The sequence below is a fragment of the Eumetopias jubatus genome, unplaced genomic scaffold (assembly GCF_037043125.1).
Source record: "Eumetopias jubatus isolate StellerSeaLion01/CBP00866 unplaced genomic scaffold, mEumJub1_p1.0 scaffold_15, whole genome shotgun sequence".
Classification (NCBI taxonomy): Eukaryota; Metazoa; Chordata; class Mammalia; order Carnivora; family Otariidae; genus Eumetopias; species Eumetopias jubatus.
The window spans coordinates 87,414,643-87,437,122 of record NW_028274821.1 but is presented as its reverse complement, the minus strand read 5'-3'; the positions used below and the strand labels follow the sequence as shown (position 1 = coordinate 87,437,122).

The 22,480-nt window shown below is 57.5% G+C and overlaps 2 protein-coding genes across 4 annotated transcripts; both read left to right on the top strand.

Moving 5' to 3' along the window:
- Positions 1 to 221: 221 nt before the first annotated feature.
- PIP5KL1 (phosphatidylinositol-4-phosphate 5-kinase like 1) lies at positions 222 to 7,974 on the top strand. The gene is made up of 10 exons (XM_028107592.2): positions 222 to 251; positions 1,051 to 1,254; positions 2,386 to 2,436; positions 2,659 to 2,813; positions 3,086 to 3,210; positions 3,756 to 3,790; positions 3,881 to 3,936; positions 4,687 to 4,799; positions 5,107 to 5,260; positions 7,707 to 7,974. The coding sequence occupies exons 1-10, from the start codon at positions 222 to 224 to the stop codon at positions 7,972 to 7,974; spliced, it is 1,191 nt and encodes a 396-aa protein (XP_027963393.1).
- Positions 7,975 to 12,022: 4,048 nt separating this feature from the next.
- On the top strand, positions 12,023 to 20,573 carry ST6GALNAC4 (ST6 N-acetylgalactosaminide alpha-2,6-sialyltransferase 4). 3 transcript variants are annotated; one of them, XM_028107903.1, is made up of 6 exons: positions 12,023 to 12,185; positions 12,618 to 12,704; positions 14,135 to 14,320; positions 16,446 to 16,858; positions 18,903 to 19,010; positions 19,879 to 20,573. In XM_028107903.1, the coding sequence occupies exons 2-6, from the start codon at positions 12,693 to 12,695 to the stop codon at positions 20,066 to 20,068; spliced, it is 909 nt and encodes a 302-aa protein (XP_027963704.1). In that variant the 5' UTR covers positions 12,023 to 12,185; positions 12,618 to 12,692; the 3' UTR covers positions 20,069 to 20,573. The 3 variants fall into 3 exon arrangements, with proteins under 3 accessions (XP_027963704.1, XP_087875047.1, XP_027963705.1); XM_028107904.1 differs by lacking the exon at positions 12,023 to 12,185 and adding an exon at positions 12,197 to 12,279; XM_088018921.1 differs by lacking the exon at positions 14,135 to 14,320.
- The last annotated feature ends 1,907 nt before the right edge of the window (positions 20,574 to 22,480 follow it).

Genomic DNA, 22,480 nt, shown 5'->3' with positions numbered 1-22,480 from the left:
AGTAACGCGCGGCGGCCCCACCCCGGCTTGGACCGCGGTCTGAAGGATGCTGCAGCCCCGGGGGCGGGACCCGCAAGCGATCGCCGGCGCCTCCCGCGCGGATTGGGTGCAGCCGTGACCGGCACCGCGCTATTGGTCGGTCCAGAAGCAGGGGCGGGGACCGGCTCCTGCAGCGCGGCGGCGGGGACGCGGCCGGAGCCCGGGAAGCTGCTGCGGGGGCGATGGCCGCACCGAGCCCGGGACCCCGCGAGGTAGGTGCGGACCCAAGAGAGGACAGGAGAGGGAAGGGTTGGGGGACAGGGCCCAGGCCTCTCCTCCCCGTGCAGCGCGGACACACCCCCATCCAAGCCCTGGAGGGGTCCAGCCCTCGGCGGGGACAAGGACACGCCCCACACGGGGCCGCAGGTATGGAGGGGGAAGTCTGGCGGGTGTCCCCAGAGAACTTCCTCGGTTTTCTCATCGGGGAAAAAGCTCCTCCTTCATAGGGCTGTTAGCAAGTCAAGCCCTCGGCCAGTGCTGGGCACATGGTGGGTGCCCACTACGAATGGGTGAGCTGCTGTGAGCTCAGCTTCGTGCTGACCCTCCGCTCGGCCTGGAGGAACTCCGCATAGACCGGCGGAATAGATGACCGAGTCCCTGTCGTCACAGCTCCTAGTATCAAGGGTTCCTGTGCTTGGAGCAAATATCAAACTGCCACAAAAGAGTTATTATAGTTGTCATTTTACAGATGAGAAAAGGAGATGCAGAAAGGTTAGGCGACTTACCTAAGATCATACAGCTGATGAGAGACAGGTTTGGTTGCGGAAAGCATTATCTACCTACTGATAATAATTCTATTCTGGGTGCTGACCGCATGCCAGGCACTGCGTGGCCCATCACAACACCCAGTGAAGTGGGTACCAGCATTATCGCTGTTTTACGACCGAGGAAACTGAGGCAGAGAGCAATAATAGGAGGGCTCACAAGTATTGGAGGTGGGACTCAAACCCAGGTCTTTCCCCTCTGGGATGCTTCCATGCGCTCATTGCTTCTTGTGCCTCCTGCCATCAGGTCCTGGCCCCCTCCCCAGAGGCTGGATGCAGAGCAGCCACCTCGACCTCCGGCCGCCGTGGCCTCCTCTGGCGTCTTCGAGACAAGCAGACTCGCCTTGGCCTGTTTGAGATTGGCCCGGGGCATGAGCTGCACCAGCTGACATGCATGATGCAGACAGGGCTGTGGGCTGCCACCCAGGTCTCCATGGACCACCCACCCACAGTGAGTGGCCCATCTGTGTTATGCACCTCCTTGGTACCAAGGGCAAGACTGCGTGGATGCCAGGTCCTGCTAATACCGCGGGGTCGGGGATCAGAGAGGACTGTACGAGGAGGAAATCGGGGGCTTGGTGCAGGGAGGGAGGGACATGCTGGAGTGGGGGCTGAGGCCAGGAAGCCGCAAGGCCAGGTGTGTACTGGGGATGTGAGGAACCCCTTGACCCCAGGTGGTTGTTGTGCAACTCTAGATGGGCCTCTGCTTCTTTGGACCTCAGCGCCCCCATCTGTATAATGGGTGGGTGTGAGGGGGATTGTACTCCTCCGTCTCTGATGCCCTCCTGGCTCTGCTAGGGTGTATGGCTGAGAAAGGACCCTACCCCCACCCCACCAGCCTGGCCCATCCTCCCCGGAGCTCAGGCTGGGGCCAGGCTGGCTCAGCAGAAAGGGTCGCCCAACTGCAAGCTCAGCAGCTGGACAGGCCAGGGCGAGCATGTGTGTTGTGTGTGTGTGTGCGTGCACACACACACGCACACACATGTGTGCACAGTGTGACCACATCCCACAGGCCAAGTCCTGGCACAGGGACCTGGAGGTCCAAGAAGAGTGTAGGAGCCTGGGTGGGGGGGAGGGGGGGCACGGTCTTCTAAATCTCATAACCTGCTGACAATCTTCCATGGCTCCCCAGTACTCAGCATGGCCTCAGGATTCTGCTGGCTCAAGTCCAAGGGCCGACTGTCCAGCTGCATTCACTCTATCCCTCCCTTAATTATTTCAATCACTTGAGCTCTCCTGCCCTTCCGGTGACCACCAACGCTGTTCTCCCTGCTAGGAGCACCACCTTTCACATATCAGCTTAGAGGTCACCTCCCCCAGGAAGGCTTCTCTGATCCTGCCCTTCTCACACTGAGTCAGGCACGTCCCTTGGCTTTAAGGCCATCCCCTTTCACTGGGATGGCATCTGGCCTCACTAGGCCAACATGTGCTTCTGGGTCAATGGATGAAGCTCTTGAGTTCTGGTCTCTGTTTGCTGGAGCAAGCACACTGAGGGAAGTGGGTGAGGCCAGGTGCAGGACTCTTGAGATCCTGGAGCTGGCAGTGTGGGGCAAAGACTTGACCCCTCCACTCCTCCCTGTAGGGACCGCCCACTGAGGAGGATTTCTCCGAGGTCCTGACCCAGGTTCACGAGGTAGGAAGCCCCAGACTGCTGCATGGGAGGGGCGTGTACTGGTCTTCCTTCTCTGTCCTCCTCAGTTTCCCCATCAGTGCAGTAGGAGTGCTGGCTTGCCTCAGGGCTTTGCAGGACCGGTGTGGTAACCCTGACTACACCCTGACTCTCGCGCGCTAGGGCCTACTGCACACACCTGGGCCCCCTGTGGACACTGCTGGGGCTGCTCTTCCTCCCCTGCAGGGCTTCGAGCTGGGCACCCTGGCTGGCCCAGCCTTCGCCTGGCTGCGCCAATCCCTAGGCCTGGCCGAGGAGGACTATCAGGCGGCGCTTGGCCCAGGTGGCCCCTACCTGCAGTTCCTCAGCACCTCCAAGAGCAAGGCCAGCTTCTTCCTGTCGTGAGCTGGCAGTAGGGGTGGGGAACGGGTGGGAGTGGTGTCCCTGGGTGGAGGGGAGGGGGGTGGGTGGGAAAGAAACAGAATGGCCAGGTCAGGGATGGTCAGGGCCAGATAGAGGTCTGATGGAGGAGAGTGAGGGCGGGAGGTGACCGGAGCGGGGGTGAGGAGACCTCGAGCCCGAACCGGGGGAGACAGAGCCACACTCGGGTAGAGGGCCCGATGGGGGCGGCTCCAGCTCCTCCTGACCAGTGACCCCTCCCTCCACCGCCCAGCCACGACCAACGCTTCTTCCTGAAGACCCAGCGGCGTCGGGAGGTGCGGGCCCTGCTCGCCCACCTGCCCCGCTACGTGCAGCATCTGCAGCGGCACCCGCACTCGCTACTTGCGCGGTTGCTGGGTACGACCGGCCGGGGACCGGGGATTGCGGGGCGGGGGAAGGGGGGGGAGTGAAGAAGACCGAGAACGAGCAGGGGAGGGGGGCTAGGGAGTGGGGCGGCTCCCAGGCTGGGGGGCGTAGGGGACCTGAGCCCGAGCCTGGGCTGGCAGCTCCGGGCAGGGGCCGCGTTCCGTGGGGGGGGCGTGTCCTCGACGTCGGTGGAGGGGAAAGGCGGGCTCGGTGGGCGCGGGCCGAGCTCTGGGGCGGGGCCTCCCGAAGGGGGCGGGGTTGGGTCTCCCAGTCGCGCGGCTGGAGGGCATAGGGGTGGGGCACGCCTGAGGACTGCGCCTCTCGGGGGCGGCCTAGAGGCGGGTCCCGTCCGGACGACGACCCGAGCTGAGGCAGAGGTCCGGGGGCGCGGCCTGGAGGGGCGGGCTCGGGAGGCTGTGGACCTCGAGGAGGAGGCGTGGCCTGGAGCTGGGCCTAGAGGGAGCTGGGCCTAGAGCGGGCTGGACCAGGGGTTGTCGAGTTGGGGGCCCCTCACCTGGCGCCCTCTCCCCTTCCAGGAGTGCACAGTCTGCGGGTGGCTCGGGGAAAGAAGGTGGGTGAGGCCGAGGCGAGGGGGCCGGGCTAGAGGGGGCGGCTGGAGGGTGAGATCCTGTCCTCCCTCACTCCCTACCCCTGTCCCCAGGAATTCTTCATCATCATGCTGAGCGTCTTCTATCCCTCGGGCCGCATCTCTGAGAGGTGAGTCGCCTCACAGGGCCCCGGTCCCACGCGGGATCTGCCACCTGAAGCACCCATACTCACTAGATAGATGCAAAACTGAGGCCCAGGGAGGAGATGGGAGGGACATCCCTGGTATCTCCCGATGGATCGGAGACAGGGATAGGCACGGCCAGCGTCTCTTGAGCACTCAGGATGCCCTGGGCGCTGTGTCGAGGCTTTGCAGTCATTGCCTTCTTTATTCCTGGAACCACTCTGAGGGGTAGGTGTGGTTATCATGCCCATTTTATAGATGAGAAGCTGAGGAGGGGGAGGGCCACGCCGCTACTCTGTGAGGAGCAGGGATTCAAACCCAGCCTCTTATTGCACATGGCCCTTTCTGCCTCCTAACAGTGACTCTGCCTGAAAGCTCCCCATGAGTGCTCCCCCCTGGTGCTGCAGTCTAGGCTTGGACCCCTGTGTCGGGGACATTTCCAGGGATGACAAGGGGCTGAGAAGCCAGCACAGGCAGGGATAAAGCCGGGAATGGGCTCCCAAAGGCCCGAGTTCGAATCCCAGCTCTGCCCTTTACTTACCGTGTGGTCTTGGGCAAGTCAAAGAAGCTCTCTGAGGCTTTTTCTTCATCTCTGACATGGGGACAATAATGGAATGGCTTGTGGTGAAGATTCGAACATCCACCCAGTGGAAGCTCTTGTTTCTTGGTTCCCCGTGTGCGTCAGTCTGTATAATGCTGAATTCTGTCGCCCCCTTTCTGTCATCCCCCACTCACAGGTATGACATAAAGGGCTGTGAGGTGAGCCGATGGGTGGAGCCAGCCCCTGAGGGTAGCCCCCTTGTCCTGGTGCTGAAGGATCTCAACTTTCAAGGCAAGACCATCGACCTGGGTGAGCCATGGAGGCAGTCTGTGCGTGCTCTTTCTCCATTCAGGGTGAAGTTAGAAGGGTGTCCCTGGCCCTGCCCTCTGCCTGAGTCATTTAGAGCCCGGATTCTAGAGTCAGGCAGAGCAGGGTTCAAATCCTGGCTCCACGACTTACTAGCTAGGTGACCAGGGCAAATTACAGATGAATTTCCTCATCTGTGAAATGGGACAGTTAATGACACCTGCCCTCTTGGGGCAGATATGTGTGGAGCCCTCAGCACCTTGCCTGACACACGAGGAGCGCTCAAGTGGGGGCACTGATGCTCTGGCAGGGCCCCAGCGGAGCTGGCTCCTCCACCAGATGGAACTGGACACTGCCTTCCTCCGGGAACTCAACGTGCTCGATTACAGCCTCCTGATGGCCTTCCAGCGTCTCCATGAGGATGAGAGGGGCCCGGGCAGCAGTCTCATCTTCCGCACGGTCAGGTGGGCCCCCCCGCAGGGGCAAGGGCAAGAATGAGGTGACGAGAGCAGGAGAAAGATGGATGATGAGGCGGGGCAGGTGGGGGGGACACCACAGACAAAGGCTCAGAGACTGGAAAGTGCAGTGTTTGTGGGTCCGTGCGTGCATGTGTGTGTGTGTGTGTGTGTGTGTGTGTGTGTGTGTGTGTGTGGAGGGTGGAGGGCTGGAGAAGCCTGGTTGGCAGGGTTGGTGGGCACGTGTGGACCACACACGACCGAGCAGAGGAGATCCAGCTGGACAAGGGCTTCAGTGCTGATGGAAAGAATCTGCCCATTTTCCTGAAGGGGATGGATGTGGAGCCAGTGAAGTTTTCACAGCAGTTTTCAGACCTATTTAATTTTTCCTTTAAAAAGAGCCCTTGCCCTTTATTAATAAAATAAAAGGTTTTATTTATTTACTTGAGAGAGAATGAACATAAGCAGGGGGTGGAGTAGAGGGAGAGGGAGAAACAGCCTCCCTGCTGAGCAGGGAGCCAGATAAGGGGCTCGATCCCAGGACCCTGAGATCATGACCTGAACTGAAGTCAGATGCTTAACTGACTGAGCCACTTCGGTGCCCAAAAGAACCCTTGACCTTTAAACCAGTCGTTCCGCTTCTAGGACCCTAAGGTCATCACCATTGGCGCCATCATCATGTTGTCCCCTGCTTCATAGTAGTAACTGTCGCTCTTTGCATGCTGACCACGAACGTCATTAAGGTAGGCTCATTCCTATTTTAGAGATGTGAAAACTGAGGCTCAGAGAGGGGAAGTGAGGTTGCAGAATGACTTCTGAGGATTCATGTTAGTACTTGGTCAGTTACTAGGATTTCAGTCCTCCAAGGCTGAACAGAATGATGTAGGGGTTAAGGAAGGCACATTAAGGAAAGAAGTCCAACCACCTGATGGGTGGAAAAGTGAAAGATGGCATACTCTCATCCAGCCCCCAACCTACCTTTTGGAGGTGGGTGAGGCTTGGGCAGAATCCAGGTTATTGGCTCCCCACATATTGTCTGGACACATCCTGACCAGAAGGTAGAATTCCTGCCATGGGACACAGACAACCTCCCCCCCCCCAGGTCTGCCCATCCAAGCTAGGTCAGCTTCTCCCTTGCTCCCTCTATCCCCAGCTGATGCTTAGATGACCGTTGTCATTCAGCCAGTAAACCCTAGTTTGTTTGCATATAATGGTTGTTGTCATATTGAAATATGCTGGCTGGTAAATGGCCACTGCCCCAGTCCTCTCTACCTGTTCCCAGTCCCTCTTTCAGAACAAGCCTTTTCCTAACCCCTAGTACCGAACGGCAAAGGGTTATCAGTGTTTTTGCCCAGGCACCCAGACCACTGGGTTCTGATTGGTCGATGCCTGGGCAGGGCTTGTCTCTCATTGGCTTATTTCCCTCAGCGACACTTCCCCAACTCCCCTCCACCTCCTGGAGGACAAAATTAGGGAATTGAACCTGCTTCTGGCTGGGACTGGGGCCCAGCCAAAGGCATCTTCCCATTTGGAATGCATTTAGAAGGCAACCCCCACACCCCCCTCCCCCCACACCATCTATAAAATGAGGTTGGACTTTGTTCACACGATTTCAGCTCTGCCACCCTGAAACCTCCAGGGTTGGACGACCTCAAACAGAAGTTTAGGAAACACCCCAATACCAGACTTAGCCAAAGTGATGTGGCAGATAAGTGCGGAGCCAGTCTGTGTGACCCAAATGCTCTAGAGCAGCACCACCCAATAGAAATGTAATGCGAGGGGCGCCTGGGTGGATCAATTGATCAAGCGGCTGCCTTCGGCTGGGGTCATGATCTTGAGATCCTAGGATCGAGCCCTGCGGCGGGCTCCCTGCTCAGTGGTGAGTCTGCTTCTCCCTCTCCCTCTGTGCACTCTCTCTCTCAAATAAATGAATAAAATTTTAAAAAGAAGAAAGAAACGCGAGTCACACGTGTAGTTTTAAATTTCCTTTAGAAAATTTAGCCTCTTTAGAAAAGTAAACAGAAACAGGTAAAAATAATTTTAATAATACATTTGTTACTCAATACACCCCCAATTTTTATCATTTCGTCATCTAATCAATATAAACATTTATGAGGTATTTACACTCTTCTCATACTGTCTTGGAAACTCAGTATGTATCTCACACTTACAGCGCACCTTAGTTGCGATTGGCTACATTTAAATGCTCCACGGCCACATATGGCTAGTGGCTATGTAATGGACAGTGCGGCCCTAGACCATCATTTCCACTTTACGCAGCCTCCCAGTTTATCCGACGTCACAGGCCTGGCACACAGGAGTTGTGGGAATGAGCGGAGGAAGAGCAGGGTCAGCGCAGAATGCTCCCCGGGTGCCCCGTGGCTAAGCTTGCCAGAATCCCTGGGCTGGGGCCCCCTGGAGGAGGCAGTAGCCTCACCCTCCTGCCGGTCACCAGGTCTGTGCGAGGGGTACAGAGCCCGGAGGAGCCGGGATCCCAGAACCGCCGGCTGCTGCCCGATTCCCCCAACGCCTTACACATCCTGGACGGGCCGGAGCAACGCTATTTCCTGGGCCTCGTGGATCTCGCCACGGTGTACGGGCTCCGCAAGCGGCTGGAGCACCTATGGAAGACGCTGCGCTACCCGGGCCGGACCTTCTCCACCGTCAGCCCCGCTCGCTACGCCCGTCGCCTCTGCCAGTGGGTGGAGGCACACACCCAGTGACCAGCGCCCGCGGCGCTCTGCATCTGGACAACGGGCGCACGCCGGGAACCAGCGTTCCAGCGGGGCCCCGGCGGCGGGTTGGGCTCCCCTCGCCTGCCGTTCCTCCCTTTGGCCTCCAGAGGGCAGCATCCCCTAACTAATACCATGACAACACAGCCTCATTTGGCGGCGATGCCGTGTTTGGCCTTGTGCCAGGGACTCTCCTATGTTAGCTCATTTAATCCTTAAAAAAAAAAAAAAAGCTATTATTCTCTTTTTACAGACCATAAAATGGAGGCTCAGGGGGTGAAGGGACTGAGCAAGATCATTCAGCAATAAATGCTGGAACCAGGACTCGACTATGCCTTTTGGACTCAGGAGCCTGTATTCTTACCCACCAGCTCCCTCAGTCCTGGCCTCGTGCTCTGGGGAAGGGGGGAGGCTGAAGGCTCCAGCCAAGCGCCTTTGTCGTCCAGATGGGGAAACTGAGGCCCAGAGACTTTAAGGGGCTTACCCATGGGTAAGTGGAAAGGCCAGCCCAAGAACCCCAGGCCTCCTTACCTTCTGCCCACTGGTCTCCTTTCGGGGTGGTCCCCCTCGCTCCTGCTCCTCAAGGGATGCAGGTGGGAGAAGGGGAGGTATTGCAGGCCTGCATTTCTGGAAGACACTATGTTGAGGCCCACCATTGATCTTGAATAAGCTCTTCCCTCCTCTGGGAGTCACTTATCTGTGGAATGGGGGTAGGGGTTGGTGGTCAGACCAAGGGTATGGCCACACAGAAATTACCGGGGGCAAAGAAGTGCAGTGCGTGCATAGCCCCTGATCATTCCTTCTCCTCCCTCCAGGAAACTCCAGCCTGGCCTCTGACCCTGGTCCAATCCAACCATACCCAAGTGGGCCTTTCCTCTAGAGCTGCTCCGGGGCCTGGCTGTGTGTGTGATCAGGGCAAGGTGCTAAACCTCTCTGTGCCTCAGTGGTCTAATCTGTACAACTGGAAGGATGAAAATGGACTTCATTAACTCATTAAATATTTATTGAGCACCTACCATGTGACAGACCCTCTACTGGGTGATGGGGACCTGGGAGCAAGACTCACAGATTCCACCTTCACAGAGCTCACGGTCTGGGGAGAGATGGTGACAAAAGCAGCCTGGCATGACACAGCCTCATGAAGGAGCATGGGGCCATCGTGCTGAGGAAGGGGCCTCCACCTAATAATTTGATGAAGATGGGGCTCTACCATCTCAAGTGAGACCAGAAGAGTCAGATGCGGGCCTGGGACCCTCCCAGGTTCCCAGGCCAAGGGCACGGCAAAGGTCTAGGGTGAGAGAGAGCCTGACACTTGAGAGAGAGAAACATTTCACTGTGGTCAGAGTTCAGAGTGGGAGGCACAGTGTGGTGGTGGGGGACATTGTGCACCAAGAGCTGACCCCCAGGACTAGAACCGGACCTTGAGAGACACTCAGCTAATACCAAACATTGCCAGTCCATTAGCCTTCAGAGAAAATGAAGCAAAATGGTGGGTAGGGAGGGAGGGGTAAGGGAAAGTTAATGCCCCAGCACTGGAGTGTGGGCTCCTGGAATAGGTATACAACTGACTTCACCCCTAGTTGTCTGGGTGACCTTGGATGATTATTCAAGATCTCTGAACTGGCACAAGTCACAGAGAATTTCTTGTTTTGGCTCAGCAGGAAGTTGACACACAGAGCTTTAAGGTCATCACTCAGGAGGTGGGTGCAATGAGGAAGCTCAGCAGTGGTAGGGCTGCAGAGCAGAAAACAGGGGTTTGACCCTATGTTTCCCCAGGGTCTGGATCTGGCAGGATGAGTCAGAGCCTGAGAGTCCTGCACTCATAGATAAGGATGGCTCAGCCACTCACCTACCTTGGGTTTCTGGCAATGGGCTGAGCCAGAGCTTGAGGCTGGAGAGGGACGTGACTTATCCAAGATCTCATGGGACCCAGGATTCCTGGTTCTCCTAACTTGGTCATTCAACAGACATTATCTAGCATCTAGTGTGTGCTGGGTGTTGTGCAAGTGCTGGAAATGCCTGAGAACATGACTGGCCTGACTCTGCCCCCATGTACCTGAGAGTCTAGTGGGTGGGTGGACTGGTTAGTACACAGGATGATTTCAGACTGTGACCGGTACTGTGAAAAAGATCAATCAGGTGGGACTTAGAGGGATGGGCATGCAGTGTCACATAGAGTGGTTGGCAAGGGCCTTTCTGAAGAGGTGACATTTGAGCTGAATGACAGGAGGGAGCTGGTTATATGAGTAGAGCAAACAGCAAGTGCAAAGGTCCTGAGGTAGGCATGAGCTTAATGTGATTGGGGGTCAGAAGGGTGCCCAGGGTGGGTAGAAGGTGATTAAGAAGACAGAATTTCCCACCGTACAGGGCCTTGTAGGTCAGGGTAAAGAGAGTGGACTTTTGCCAAAACCAAACTGAAGAGCTTTATCTGAGCCTGCAGAACTTCCCACTGGCAGTTCTACTGTAGATGTGTGATCCTCATCTGCTCCGGGAGTCCAGGACATTTGGGCATGTCCCTGTCTCCATGTGGCCCTAACAAGGAGGGAGTTGCCTCTTCGGGGAAAGAATGGTCACTTCACCAGCCATTGTGGGTGACGAATGAATCCTTAGGGAATTTTCTCACCATTGTCCCCTTGGGGTTGGGGCTATGAGGAGAGAAACCTGAAGGATGAGGACTTCGGGTGGGGGCAGAGGAACTCTGGTTTTGGGGACCCACTCTGTGCCTGGCCTTGAGTGAATAGGAGAGCACAGAGAGAGATTGAACTTGGACCACTACCTTTGAGCTGTGCCCAGGCTGCGGGGGAGGGACAAAGTAGGCCTGTGCTCAAAGGAAGCTCAGGGGCAGGGCTGCTTTAGTGTGGCCCCCCCCCCCCAGGACAGAGAGAGGCATGGAGGACTTGGCTTTGCACCGGAACAGGATAGGTAGCCTTGGGAAGTTACTTATCTGGGTGCAGATACCCAAACATGGGTACCTTGGCATTGTGCCCACACCAGAGGCTCTTAGAAAAAGGCAAATGGAGTTTGAAATGGGGTGGGAGCAGAAACCTAGCCTGGATCCCAGGGGAAGATCCTGTGGAGGGAGGTGTGATGGAGGTGGTAAGATGAGCTTTCTGGCCCATAGAGCATTTTATAAAAAACACTTTAGCTGAGAGGCGTGCTCTCTACTTCTCCGCAGGCCCACTCCTCTCTATTGCCCTATAGCTGCTCTTTTAACCATTTCTGACCCCTGAAGGCACTTGAGTTTGAACTCCCCAGGGGATCCCATCTGAGCCTTCAAATGGGATACATTTCAGCATCTGCAGGGATGCAAGACTGAGTTGGTTGGAGTTTGGAGGACACTTTGGGGAGGGGGAGGTGAAAGTACGCGGGAGTGAGATAGCTCAGGGTTCAATCCTAACTGTACCACAGCTGCCCTGCACTACCTCACTGGCAGGAAGGTGCTGTTATTATACCCACTTCATAGAGGAGAAAAACAGGCTCAGGTGGAGGTCACACCACTAGAGACAGTCCCGTTAGGGTTGCCAGAGAAAATATAGAATGCCCAGTTACACAGGAATGTCAGATTTTTAATATAATTATGCACTGTTTATCTGAAATGCCAATATAACTGAGCGTCGTGTATTTTACTGGCTAAATCTGGCAATCCTACAAGCTTGAAACCCAGGGCTGCCTGACCCCAAGCCCCTGCTTAATTTTCCTACCCATCCCCCAATTTCACAAATGGAGAAACTCGAGTCCGAACCGCTAGGCAGCCACGGCGCGCCGGTTCCCACACTCCCTAGGTCTTTTCTCTGCGCGCCTCCCACCCGACCTCCGACCGGAGCTTGGAAGAAATGTGGGAGAGCAAAAAAAGGGAAGATGCGCGCCCTCCGACTCCGCCCCTGGCCCGCAGGCCCCGCCCCCATCCCGGAGGTCCCCGCCGCCAGCCACGCACTTCCCTCCCCCGCCGCGCCGGCGGTGCTCGTAGGTCCCGCCCCCGTCGCCCGGGACCCGCCCCCAGCGCGCCTGTCTCCTCCCCGTCCTCGCAGACCCCGCCCCCGGTGCCGGCGGCTCCCGTTCGGTTTCCAGCCTCCAGAAGCCGCGGCTCCGGTGCCGCCTCCGCCCCGGGGCTCCGGCTTCCCGCCCGGCCCGCCCGGTTTGCGGGCCATGGAGCTCCGAGCAGCGAATCGAGAGCAGCCGGAGCGCCCCAGCCCGTCCGCCTGGTTAGCGCCTGGCCAGGGGAGGGGGCGGTGGAATCTGGGAGAGGGGTGGAATTATCCCGCCCCAGGCCTCACCGTTCATCCCTCTTGTAGTGAGGTAGGAGGGTATAGGGGTGGCAGTCGGGGCTCCTGGCTCCTGGTTCTAACTGACCCGGACTCGACGGGTGACCTTGAGCCGAGGGCTCCCCCTCCCTGCCTCTCCTTCCCCATCTGCACAATGGGAATTGGGTTGGCGGGAGGTTTCCCCGAAGGTCACCCGATACCAGCTCCTTTAGGATGAGGACAGCTCTGTCCGGTGTTTGGGGGCTTTAAAAGGAGTTTGATTCCTGGGAGTCATCTGCCTTGACCCTGGCCCATACCCTCCCCTGCCTCAGTTTCCCTGCGCCGTTTCCTCAGAGCCCCAGGACCCAGCTCTGAGTTTCTGGATCTTGGCAGGTGCCTGGCCCGCACCCCTTCCCAGCGGGAGCCCTGGAGACGGCAGCGCGGTGGCTGCTGAGCAGCGGCAGCAGCATGAAGGCCCCGGTAAGTGGTGTAAGGAGGAAGGCTCTTGGGGAACTTCCGGCACAGCAGCCTCCTAACCTATCCCACCCCAGGACTGACTCACTTCTGACCCACTGCTCCTGAGCTAAGAAGGGCCGACTGGCTTAAAGCCCTGCTGATCTGGTCTGGCAGGCGGTGTGGCTTCAGGCAAGTGGTGTTCCCTCTCTGGTTTCAGGGCCTTGCACATCTCCATAGTACTATCTCCTGTAAGCACCCAGAGGCCACCCAGGTGAGGCACCCACCTGGGAGGGGGACATGGTGTGAAAGTGCGGTTTAGCTGCTCTTGACTTTACTCAGGAGCCCCTGGTTGTGGGAGAGGGCCCTGGATGTTGGGGGAGTCCACCACGACCACCTGAATTCAGATCTCTGGGTTCCTTGTGGGCAGAGGACCAGGTGCCAGGCAGAGCCTGAGGCCTCATGGGCTGAACCCCCTCCCCCGCACAGCTGGCCACAGAGAGATTTATTTTTAGAAGCTGATGTGGCTTGTGGGCAGAAAAGGGTAGGCCTCTGGTAGGATATGCCTGGGTGGGGGCGGGGGGGCTGCTTTGCCCCCCTCTGGTTTTCAGCACCAACAGCTCCTAGGTGGATTCTGAGGGGGGACCTGTGCCTTGGGCAGGCTGGGAGAATATTAGAGCCCAGAGAGACACACACAGTGACCATGGTGGCCCAGCACATGAGGGCAGCCCTGGGTCATGCCCTCTTCCTGGTGGCCCCCCCTTGAAGGCTTGGTCACTAAGCCTGCCAGCAGGGCCAATGGGCCTGGAGGGCTTCCTGGTTCAAATGGCCTCTGGCACGTGTTTTGTGGAGGTGGGAGCCTCTGAGCGGCAGCTTTCAATTATTGGAACCGTTCTTTGAGTGACACTTCCCTCACTTCCTGGGCCGCTGACCCAGATCATGAGCTAGGAGGCTGGTCACTGAGCCCCTGGGGGAGGGGGCAGGACGTGGGCACACTGGCAGCCTCGGCCCCGGGTCTGAAGAAGGATGGCTGCTCTTCTGAGGGGCTGCTCTCCTGTCCTCTGTGCACCACTTTGGAGTACACAGAGCTTACTGTACGTTCACATTGCAGGCATTATGCGCCCCAATTTTTTAGAAGCAGAAACAGGCCCAGAGGGGTGGACAGTCATACCCAAGCCCGCACAGTGCACCTAGGCTTCCGGTTAAGAGCATGGGCTCTGCAGCCTGGTTTTAAAGCCCCGTCCTGATTCTTTATCTAGACTATGGGGATAATAGTAGGGCTCGTCTCCAGGGCCTGAGCCTGGCAGCCCAGAGGAAGCCCTGGTTAACAGAGACCGTGGACTGTGCTAATGTTCTGGAAGCTACTGAGCTGGGGTTTGGACCCATGGGGCTGGGGCATGAGCTTCTAGGAGCCCCAGGGACCCCTGCCCACACCTCACGACCGCTGAATCCCCCAGGGCCGGCTCCTGCTCATTACCCTGTGCTCCTTGGGCTTCTCTGCTGCCTACATCCTGCTGTGCTGCTGGGCTGGCCTGCCCTTCTGCCTGGCCTCCTGCCTGGACCCCCAGCCCTCCACCAACTCCAGGCCCACTGTGCCGGGGCCCCTGCGCTTCAGCGGATACAGCAGTGTGCCAGATGGGAAGGTGAGCTGGCTGGACGATGTGTCGCGTGGCAGGGCCGGCAACGGCTGCCAGGGTGCCCCCAACTCTCTGGGCGTAAGTGAGAACCAGGCTCATGCCAGGCCAGCCTGGGCCCCAGGCTTGGCCCCTCTGCTCACCAGCTCTGTGACATTGAGTAGCCACTTCACCTCTGTGAGCCCCAAGTTCTAAGAGGAATTTTTTTTTTTTTTTAATTCAACAGATATTGCCTGGCTGCTCTCAGCTGGGTGCTGGAGGTAAAAAAGGTGAGTCAGCCAGGGTGGCTGGCCATCTGGAGCTCTTAGACCCGGTGGGGGAGACAGACACCATCCCACTATGGTGATCTGTGCATCGTTCTGTGTGTCTTTAAAATTGACTATGTATGCGCATAATCCATTCATGCAGCAGATGTGTATTTGGATGGGCCCTGCCTTGTACTGATGGCTGCCAGGGATAGAGATGACAGAGAGAAGTCATGTCAACCCCAGAGCTCTCCCTCTCATGGGGAGACAGGGACACTGGGGTTCAGGGGTGACGACCCACCTCCCCATGCTTGCTGTGCCAGGCGCGGTTTAGAATACCTTACCCCCTCACCCTGATTTCAGTGCCTCCCCATGGTAGCTTTCTCAAAGGCATCCTGCACTGGGAGGCATGTTCAGGGACCCCGGCTTGGAGGGGACATATTTTGGGTCTTAATTTCTGAGTCTTGGTTGCCTCCTCATCAGTAAGAGACCATCTTGTAGTTCCTTCTCTACAGAGTGGCTGTGCAGATTTGATTGGGTTGAATGGACAGTGTTCGCAACAGGTGCTGTATAAATATTTGATCAAGATGCAAAACCACTGGGGCTTTGGCCAGGTGGGACCAGTGGTGGGGTGGGCCAGGTAGATGCTGTCCTATCTTCCACGCTAGTGGCCACTGAATATTTTAGACACTCAAGAGCTCATGGGGATGTGGGCTCAGAGTAGCCAGATCCAGATCCTCTGGGTTTCTTAAGAGAAGCCAGAAATCCAGGTTTTGGGTATCAAAATGGACGAGTTGTAATTAAATATTTTAAAGACGTTTAAGACCTTGTGGGAGAAGCAGAATGTCTCCTGGGGTTGGTGGTGACCTCAGATCTGAACAGACCCCCATTGTGAAGACAGGCTCAAACTGCAAGCAGAATAAAGAGGTCTTGTTCTGTATTTTGGGGGCTTGGAAAATGGACCCATGAGTCCCTAAATCAACATTATGTTAGATATAAAATGTCCCAGGGTGGGATAAAGGTCACTGTAAACCCCTGTGCTCCCAGGAGGACATGGAGACCTGGAGTGAAGAGCAAGGCCCTTTCTGGGAACATTTGCAGGCATGTTGACTCAGCTTCTGCTCTTCGAGTGATAATGAGATGGTGGTTGGGCCCTCACTGTGCTCTGGGTCTGTGCTGATCACTCTCCAGGCTTTCTTTCTTTTTTTTTCAAGATCTGAGCTGAGTTCAAGAGTCAGATGCTTAACTGACTGAGCCACCCAGGCGCCCCACTCTCCAGGCATTTTTCATTGAGTCCTCGCAACCTGATGAAGTAGATAATATTTTCATCCCCATTTGACAGATGAGGAAATTGAGGCTCCAGGAGAGAGGAAGTGATTGAGCCAGGATTCAGGCTCAGAACCAGGGGTTCTCAATGTTATTGTGGCACTAAAGACCCCGCTTTTACTTATGAACTGGGCATAACGTGAGTGGGGCTTGGGCAGAGGAACAGTGATTGTGAAGAGCTGAGGTTCATGTTTACTTAACAAACACACACATGTGACACCCCGTCTGTGCCAGGCATTGCTCTAAGTGCTTTATAAATATTTGCTCATGTAACTAATAAGGAACCCATGAAGGAGGGCCTGTTAGGGCCTCAGCAATCGGGAAAAGGGCCATGAATATGGCTGAGGAGGAAGTATGGGGCTCTGCGTCTCAGCCCTGCCCCTGGCTATCCGTATAACCGTAAGAAAGTCACGCCGCCTGCCCAGTCTCAAATTCCTCATCTGCAAAATGGGTTGATGCTGTACTCGGAGCTGATACAGGGATCAGGCGAAGTCAGTGGCTGGAGCGGGGCTGTGGGAGCTGTGCGCTCATGCCTTTCTCTCCATTTCTGCCTCTCCCTGCAGCCGCTGGTCCGGGAACCGTGCCGCAGCTGCGCCGTGGTGTCCAGCTCGGGCCAGATGCTGGGCTCGGGCCTGGGTGCCGAGATCGACAGTGCTGAGTGCGTACTGCGCATGAACCAGGCGCCCACCGTGGGCTTTGAGGCGGACGTGGGCCGGCGCAGCACCCTGCGCGTGGTCTCGCACACGAGCGTGCCCCTGCTGCTGCGCAACTATTCGCACTACTTCCAGCACGCTCGAGACACACTCTACGTGGTGTGGGGCCAGGGCAGGCACATGGACCGGGCGCTGGGCGGCCGCACGTACCGCACGCTGCTACAGCTCACCAGGATGTACCCAGGCCTGCAGGTGTACACCTTCACCGAGCGCATGATGGCCTACTGCGACCAGATCTTCCAGGACGAGACGGGCAAGAACCGGTGAGCCTGGCGCTGGCCTGCGGGGGGGCCTCCCTGCGGGCTGGGGGCATGCCTTCTCCAGCAGCTTCTTGTCCGTCAAGGGTCTGCTCTGACAGGCGCTGGGGGGCAGCAGTGATGGAGGCAGATGTGCTCCTGCCTCTGATGGGGGACAGAAGCAGAAAGACTGTCATTCACTGAATTAGCACAAAGATGAAAAAATCCCCAGCGGTGGTGAGGGGTGTTTGGCTTTGCAAGCGCAAGATACGGGAGCACTGCTGGGTGGGGCAGCATCAGGGAGCTCCTCCCTCTGGAGGGGATACTCCCTGAGATCTGAATTGGTCTCTAAAGTCCCTGCCAGATGACAAAAGTAACAGTTAACAGTAGTAACAGCCCTCTGCGTGCACCAGGCACTGAGTTAAGCACTCTGCATGGAAGATCTCATTTTATCGCACACTCGTTGACTCCCGCCTACCTCCTCTGCACACTGGCTCCCCACCCCCCAGCCCGCCCCCGCCCCAACTCAGGAAATACAGCCGCCAGCCACCAGTCTCCCAGCCAGAAGCTTGGGCTTTGCACCTGATTCCTTTCATTGCATCATCTGCCACATATCGTGGGCTCTTGACTCCTGTGCTCACAGGTGCCACCTTGACCTAAGCCACCATTCCCCCCACCCCCCGCCCCATCCCCCCCGCCCTTGTGGCACCCTCTTGCTGCTGGTGCTCTGGCCCCCTGTAGTCTGAGCCCCAACCACCCTAGTGAATTCATCCCATTGGTGGCCTGCCCTCAACCACCTGATAGCAGCTTCACTTTCACATGCAGAGTAAAGTGGAGGCTCCCACCCCCTCCCCTCCCCTGGCCTGCAAGCCTCGTATGATCTGGCCCCTGCCTGTCTATGATCGCGTCATCTCCCTTCACTCAACCTGCCCCAGCCATCTGGGCTTCCTCAGAAGCAGGCCTTGCGTATGCATGCTGTTCCTTCCATCTAGAATGTTCTTCCCCCACATCTGCCTATGACTGACTCCTTGCTATTCAGGTCTGGATGGGATGTCACCTCCTCAGAGAAGCCCTCCTTGACCACCCCGTCTGAAGGCGTACCTCCCTGCCTGACGTTCTTTGTCCCCTTCCTTTGTCTCCTTGTCTTCTCAGCAGTTCTGCCGCCTCCCCTGAGAATGTTAGCACTGGCTGTGACAGGTTCCTGGCCAGCACAGGGCCTGGGAGGTATTGAGTTTGAATGAGTGAGCCACCCCATAACCCCTCTGTTGAGGTGGAGGTGAGTGGCCCTCAGCTGGGAGAGTAACAGTGCTGGTGCATTGAGAGGGTTGAGGCCTGGGCTGCCCACACAGCCCCTTGCTCCCAGGTGGGCATGGAGCATTGGAGGGTGCTGAGCAGACAGTGTTCCCTCCCTATAACTACCTATAATTCTCCCCATTTCACAGATGGGTCAGTGAGCCCCAGAGAGGTTTAGGAGCAAACCTGATACTGTAGAGCAGATTCAGGGTTTGAACTGAAGACCGTCTGACTCCACACAACCATCTTTTTTTTTTAAGATTTTATTTATTCACCTGAGAGAGAGAGAGAGACAGGGAGAGAGCATGGGCAGGGGGAGAGGCAGAGGGAGAGGGAGCAGCAGACTCTCCACTGAGCCAGGAGCCTGACGTGGGGCTCGATCCCAGGACCCTGGGATCATGACCTGAGCTGAAGGCAGATTGCTCAACCATCTGAGCCACCCAGGCGCCCCGCCAGACAACTATCTTACCCACTTTCAACCGCTGTGCGCTATGACCGCCCACCATCTCCCCAAGCTTGCTCCCTTAGATGAGCAGAGCTTGTGACCCGGGTCCCCACACCATCGTCTGGGGGTTTTCTGAAGTCCTGTGTGGGTGGTAAGGGGCTGAACAGGCCTGGGTTTGCATCCAGCTCCACCTATTACCTGCTGCTGATCTCGGGCTGGCTCTGTCCCCTCCCCACTATGTCCTAAGAGAGCTGAGGCTGGGTCCGCCACACAGCCCCTGGCTCCCACTTGAGTCAGGGGAGCAGCTGGGCTGACTATTCTCCTTCCTGCCAGGAGGCAGTCGGGCTCCTTTCTCAGCACTGGCTGGTTCACCATGGTCCTCGCCCTGGAGCTGTGTGAGGAGATCGTGGTCTATGGAATGGTCAGCGACAGCTACTGCAGGTCAGGCCGGCCGGTTCCTGGGTGGGAGGAAAGACCGGGGTGGGGAGGACTGTGGGCCCCCTGTCCTGACTCAGCCTGGGGGACCTCAGAGCTGTGGAGCACAGGGTGTGTGGGCTCCCCAGGGGGCTGCTGGGGCTCAGACACCTGTTGGACCCAGTGGCCAGTGGGAAGGAGCCCAGCCTCGTGACCAGTCTCACCCTACCGTTGTGACTTTGGGCCAGTCCTGCCACCTCCCAGGGCCTCCGTTTTCTCGAGCGTAAAAGAAAATAATCACACCTTCCCTAGAAGGTGGTAGAAACATTTAGAGAGAGAAGAGTCTACCGAAGTGCTTAGAACAGCATCGTCGGGCACCAGCTGATAATGCGTGTCAGGGATAGATTACATCTGACCTGTTGCCGTTGATACTGTAATACTCCAGCATTATTGTAAGTAACACGTGTAGAGCGTGCAGAACAGGTCCCCGATCTTTATCTTCTGTTCTCTCTGGAGCTTGCTTGATGAGCACGTGGGCGAGATGATGGGAGCCCGTGTGCCCTCTGCCAAGGCCCCTGCACTTGGCAGTCTTGATCTTTTTGGACTTGTGCTCTCAGGTGCCCATGTCCATCTTATAGACAGGTTGTTTATGCTCAGAGAGTACATCTCTGGCCCAGTGTCAGCCAGCTTGCCAGAGGCAGAGCCGGGGTTGAACTCTGGCCTTTGAGATCCGTGGACTGTCCCGCTCCTCCCTGCGTGTCCTGACCTTCCCCGGGGCCTGGCATGGGGCTCGGTGGGAGTACCCGGTGAGGGGTGGCCGCGGTAGGCGGCAGCAGGTGGCGGGAGGCGGGCGAGTTTCAGACACCCCACCTCTGTCTTTCTTCCCCACCCGCAGGGAAGACAGCCACCCCTCGGTGCCTTACCACTACTTTGAGAAGGGCCGGCTGGACGAGTGTCAGATGTACTTGGCGCACGAACGGGCGCCCCGCAGTGCCCACCGCTTCATCACTGAGAAGGCTGTGTTCTCTCGCTGGGCCAAGAAGAGGCCCATAGTGTTCGCCCACCCATCGTGGAGGACCCAGTAACCCTGTCACCCGGCCGGCCGCCACGCCTTCACAGGGCCTCTGTTCCACACTCCACCAAAAACATTTAATTTATGGGTCATGTCTCCCGCTGTATGCCTCGTGGGCCTTCTTGCCCTTCCCTGGGGACACTTGGAGCCCTTTCAGGGCTCCGGACTTGAGGGGGGCAAAAGGAGGACCGTGGCGACCTTTGTGGCCTCCTCCACACCCCACTCCCTGAGTCATCCAAATCTTCATTTGGGGGTTCATCCCTTCTCTGGATCTGTCCAGTGGCCTTTGCCCCAGGGCCAGGGGCCCCCCCACTCGCCAGCATCGTGACGTCGATCTTGCAACAGCCCTGGTCCCTCTTCACTCTCCCCCCTCCACCTGCCTTTGGTGCCACACTTCCCAGGGTGGTTGCCCTGGTCAGGGCAGCCTGCAGCTTGCGGTTCATTGGGCAAAGGGGCCTTTGAACTATGACTGCCAGGGCCACCTCTGGAGTGTACGGGTAAACGTGTGTTTTCTGGAAGCCTGTCTGAAGTGTGATCATGTGTCTGGGGGTGGGGATTGGGGCTCCTCCCCCTGTCACAGTCCCGTAACCTGTTGACTCTAGGGCAGGCTGAGTCCTCGGGCCCCTTCCCAGGCCCACAGCTGGCTGGGCTTCTGGCCGTTTAATCTGCCCACGTGTTTCTTCCCCAGGAGCCTACCTGCTTCCCCACCAGGCCAGGAGGTCTGGCTCCCTGGCTGCACTTGGCTCAGGGAACGCCCCAACTCAGAGGCTTCCAGGGGATCCCTTGTCCTGCACCAGTGGGAAGAGAGTCTAGGGCCTGGGAGGAAATGACTCAGGGTGGGAAGGAAATTCCTCCACCCCATGTTGCCTCCCTGGTCCGGGTTAAATTCCAAGGACCTTACCAGTGAAATCCCCTGTTAACTCTGGAGTTGGTCACACTGCAATAAAGGGAGGCGGAGGGCAGGCCCCAGGCTTTCCGCCCCCGAGCTTTAGCTTCCTCACCTATAAGGTGGGAAAAGCAGACCCACCAGTAAACCGTTAGCAAGAGCCGGTGAGCAAGGCCCTGCGGTCACCCTGGGAGGAGCCCATTTTACAGATAAGGAAAAGCTGCTTGGCTGAGCCACGATGCAGTTGCCTGAGTGCCTGGGCCCTGCACTAGGGGGCTGGGTAGAGCCCACCAGAGGGCTTCACTACTCCTCCCGCCCTTTTTCCTCTCCTCCCTCCCTCCCTCCTTCCTTCCTTCACTGGAGACCAGGAGACTAATGGAGAACCGGGACCCCAGGACCTTGGGCTCTCAGCTGGGATGGAGCCCTGGGATTCTGGCTCCCTGCCCCAGGGTTTGGGGCCTGCTTCACGGGCCTATAACCTAGACAGCTGTTCAGAGTCCTGTACTTTGCGTAATGCTCCTGCTATTGTCAACCTGAAATTCTTACTTTTTTAATAAGAGGCTGCACATTTTCCTTTGGCACTGGACCCCCACAAATCATGGGGCCAGTTGTGTGAGGGAGTCCGGGTGACCCAGCACCCCCTCCCCAGTGCCAGGCAGGCCCACTGGCTTGGCAGTAGCCAGTGTCTCAGGGGCAGGTATTGGGCAGAGGTAACCTGGCAAGCAGAGGGTTGGGAGGGGAGCTTCCAGGCTCAGAGGGAGGGCTCTGGAATGAGACCTGGCCTTGCTCAGTCTCCTGCTGTGGAACCCTGGCAGATTAGTGCCTTTCTCCGGGCCTCAGCTTCCTCATCTGTAAAAGGTATTAACGTAGTCCCTACTGGGGCGCCTGGCGGGCTCAGTCGGTAGAGCGTGCGACTCTCGATCTCAGGGTTGTGAGTTCAAACCCCATGTAGGTGTGGAGCCTCCTTAAAAAAAAAAAAAAAGAAAAGTAGTCCCTACCCCAGGGGATTGTATGAATTCAGAGAGATGGCCCCAGGGCTGGCACTTGATAGCTTGATAGGCGGGACCCATCATTTTCAAAGGGATCTCCCTGGCTAACCCAGGCCCCGCTTGGCAGTGACAGAGGGGCAAGAACGCCTCCCACCCTCACCAGCTGCCTCCCTGCTCACAGCCTCAACCTCGGTCTCCAAGGACCAGATGGGATTTGAACTCACTCCCCTCCCAAGAGGTTGCCACCTCCTCCGGCTCCATACCCCATTCCCCCGCCCCCGCCCCCCCCCCCAGATGCTGGCTCAGCCCCTGGGCCCAGTGCGCAGAGGAACCTCTGTCCTGGTCCTGCCCCCATGGATGTTTTTTGCTGGGTTGGCCTAAATAATGTGTCTTTCTACGGTGGTGACCTGGCAGGAACAATCCACCAGCTACGTCCTCTGGGCCAAAGAGGAGGACCCCTGGCTGCTCTGGTGAAGGTTCTGGGCCTGCCGAAGGCTCTCTGAGGGCAGAAGCTTCCTCCCACCTGCGAGAGGAGTGTGGTGGGGGTGGG

What these genes read in the sequence shown, in the direction of transcription:
- ST6GALNAC4 (XM_028107903.1), top strand. An exon ending in GCAGTGTGCCAGATGGGAAG is followed by an intron (nt 14,321 to 16,445) that starts GTGAGCTGGCTG and finishes CTCTCCCTGCAG; the next exon opens with CCGCTGGTCCGGGAACCGTG. An exon ending in GTCAGCGACAGCTACTGCAG is followed by an intron (nt 19,011 to 19,878) that starts GTCAGGCCGGCC and finishes CCCCACCCGCAG; the next exon opens with GGAAGACAGCCACCCCTCGG.
- PIP5KL1 (XM_028107592.2), top strand. Translation starts at nt 222, where the DNA reads ATGGCCGCACCGAGCCCGGGACCCCGCGAG. An exon ending in AAGGCCAGCTTCTTCCTGTC is followed by an intron (nt 2,814 to 3,085) that starts GTGAGCTGGCAG and finishes TCCACCGCCCAG; the next exon opens with CCACGACCAACGCTTCTTCC. An exon ending in AGGCAAGACCATCGACCTGG is followed by an intron (nt 4,800 to 5,106) that starts GTGAGCCATGGA and finishes ATGCTCTGGCAG; the next exon opens with GGCCCCAGCGGAGCTGGCTC.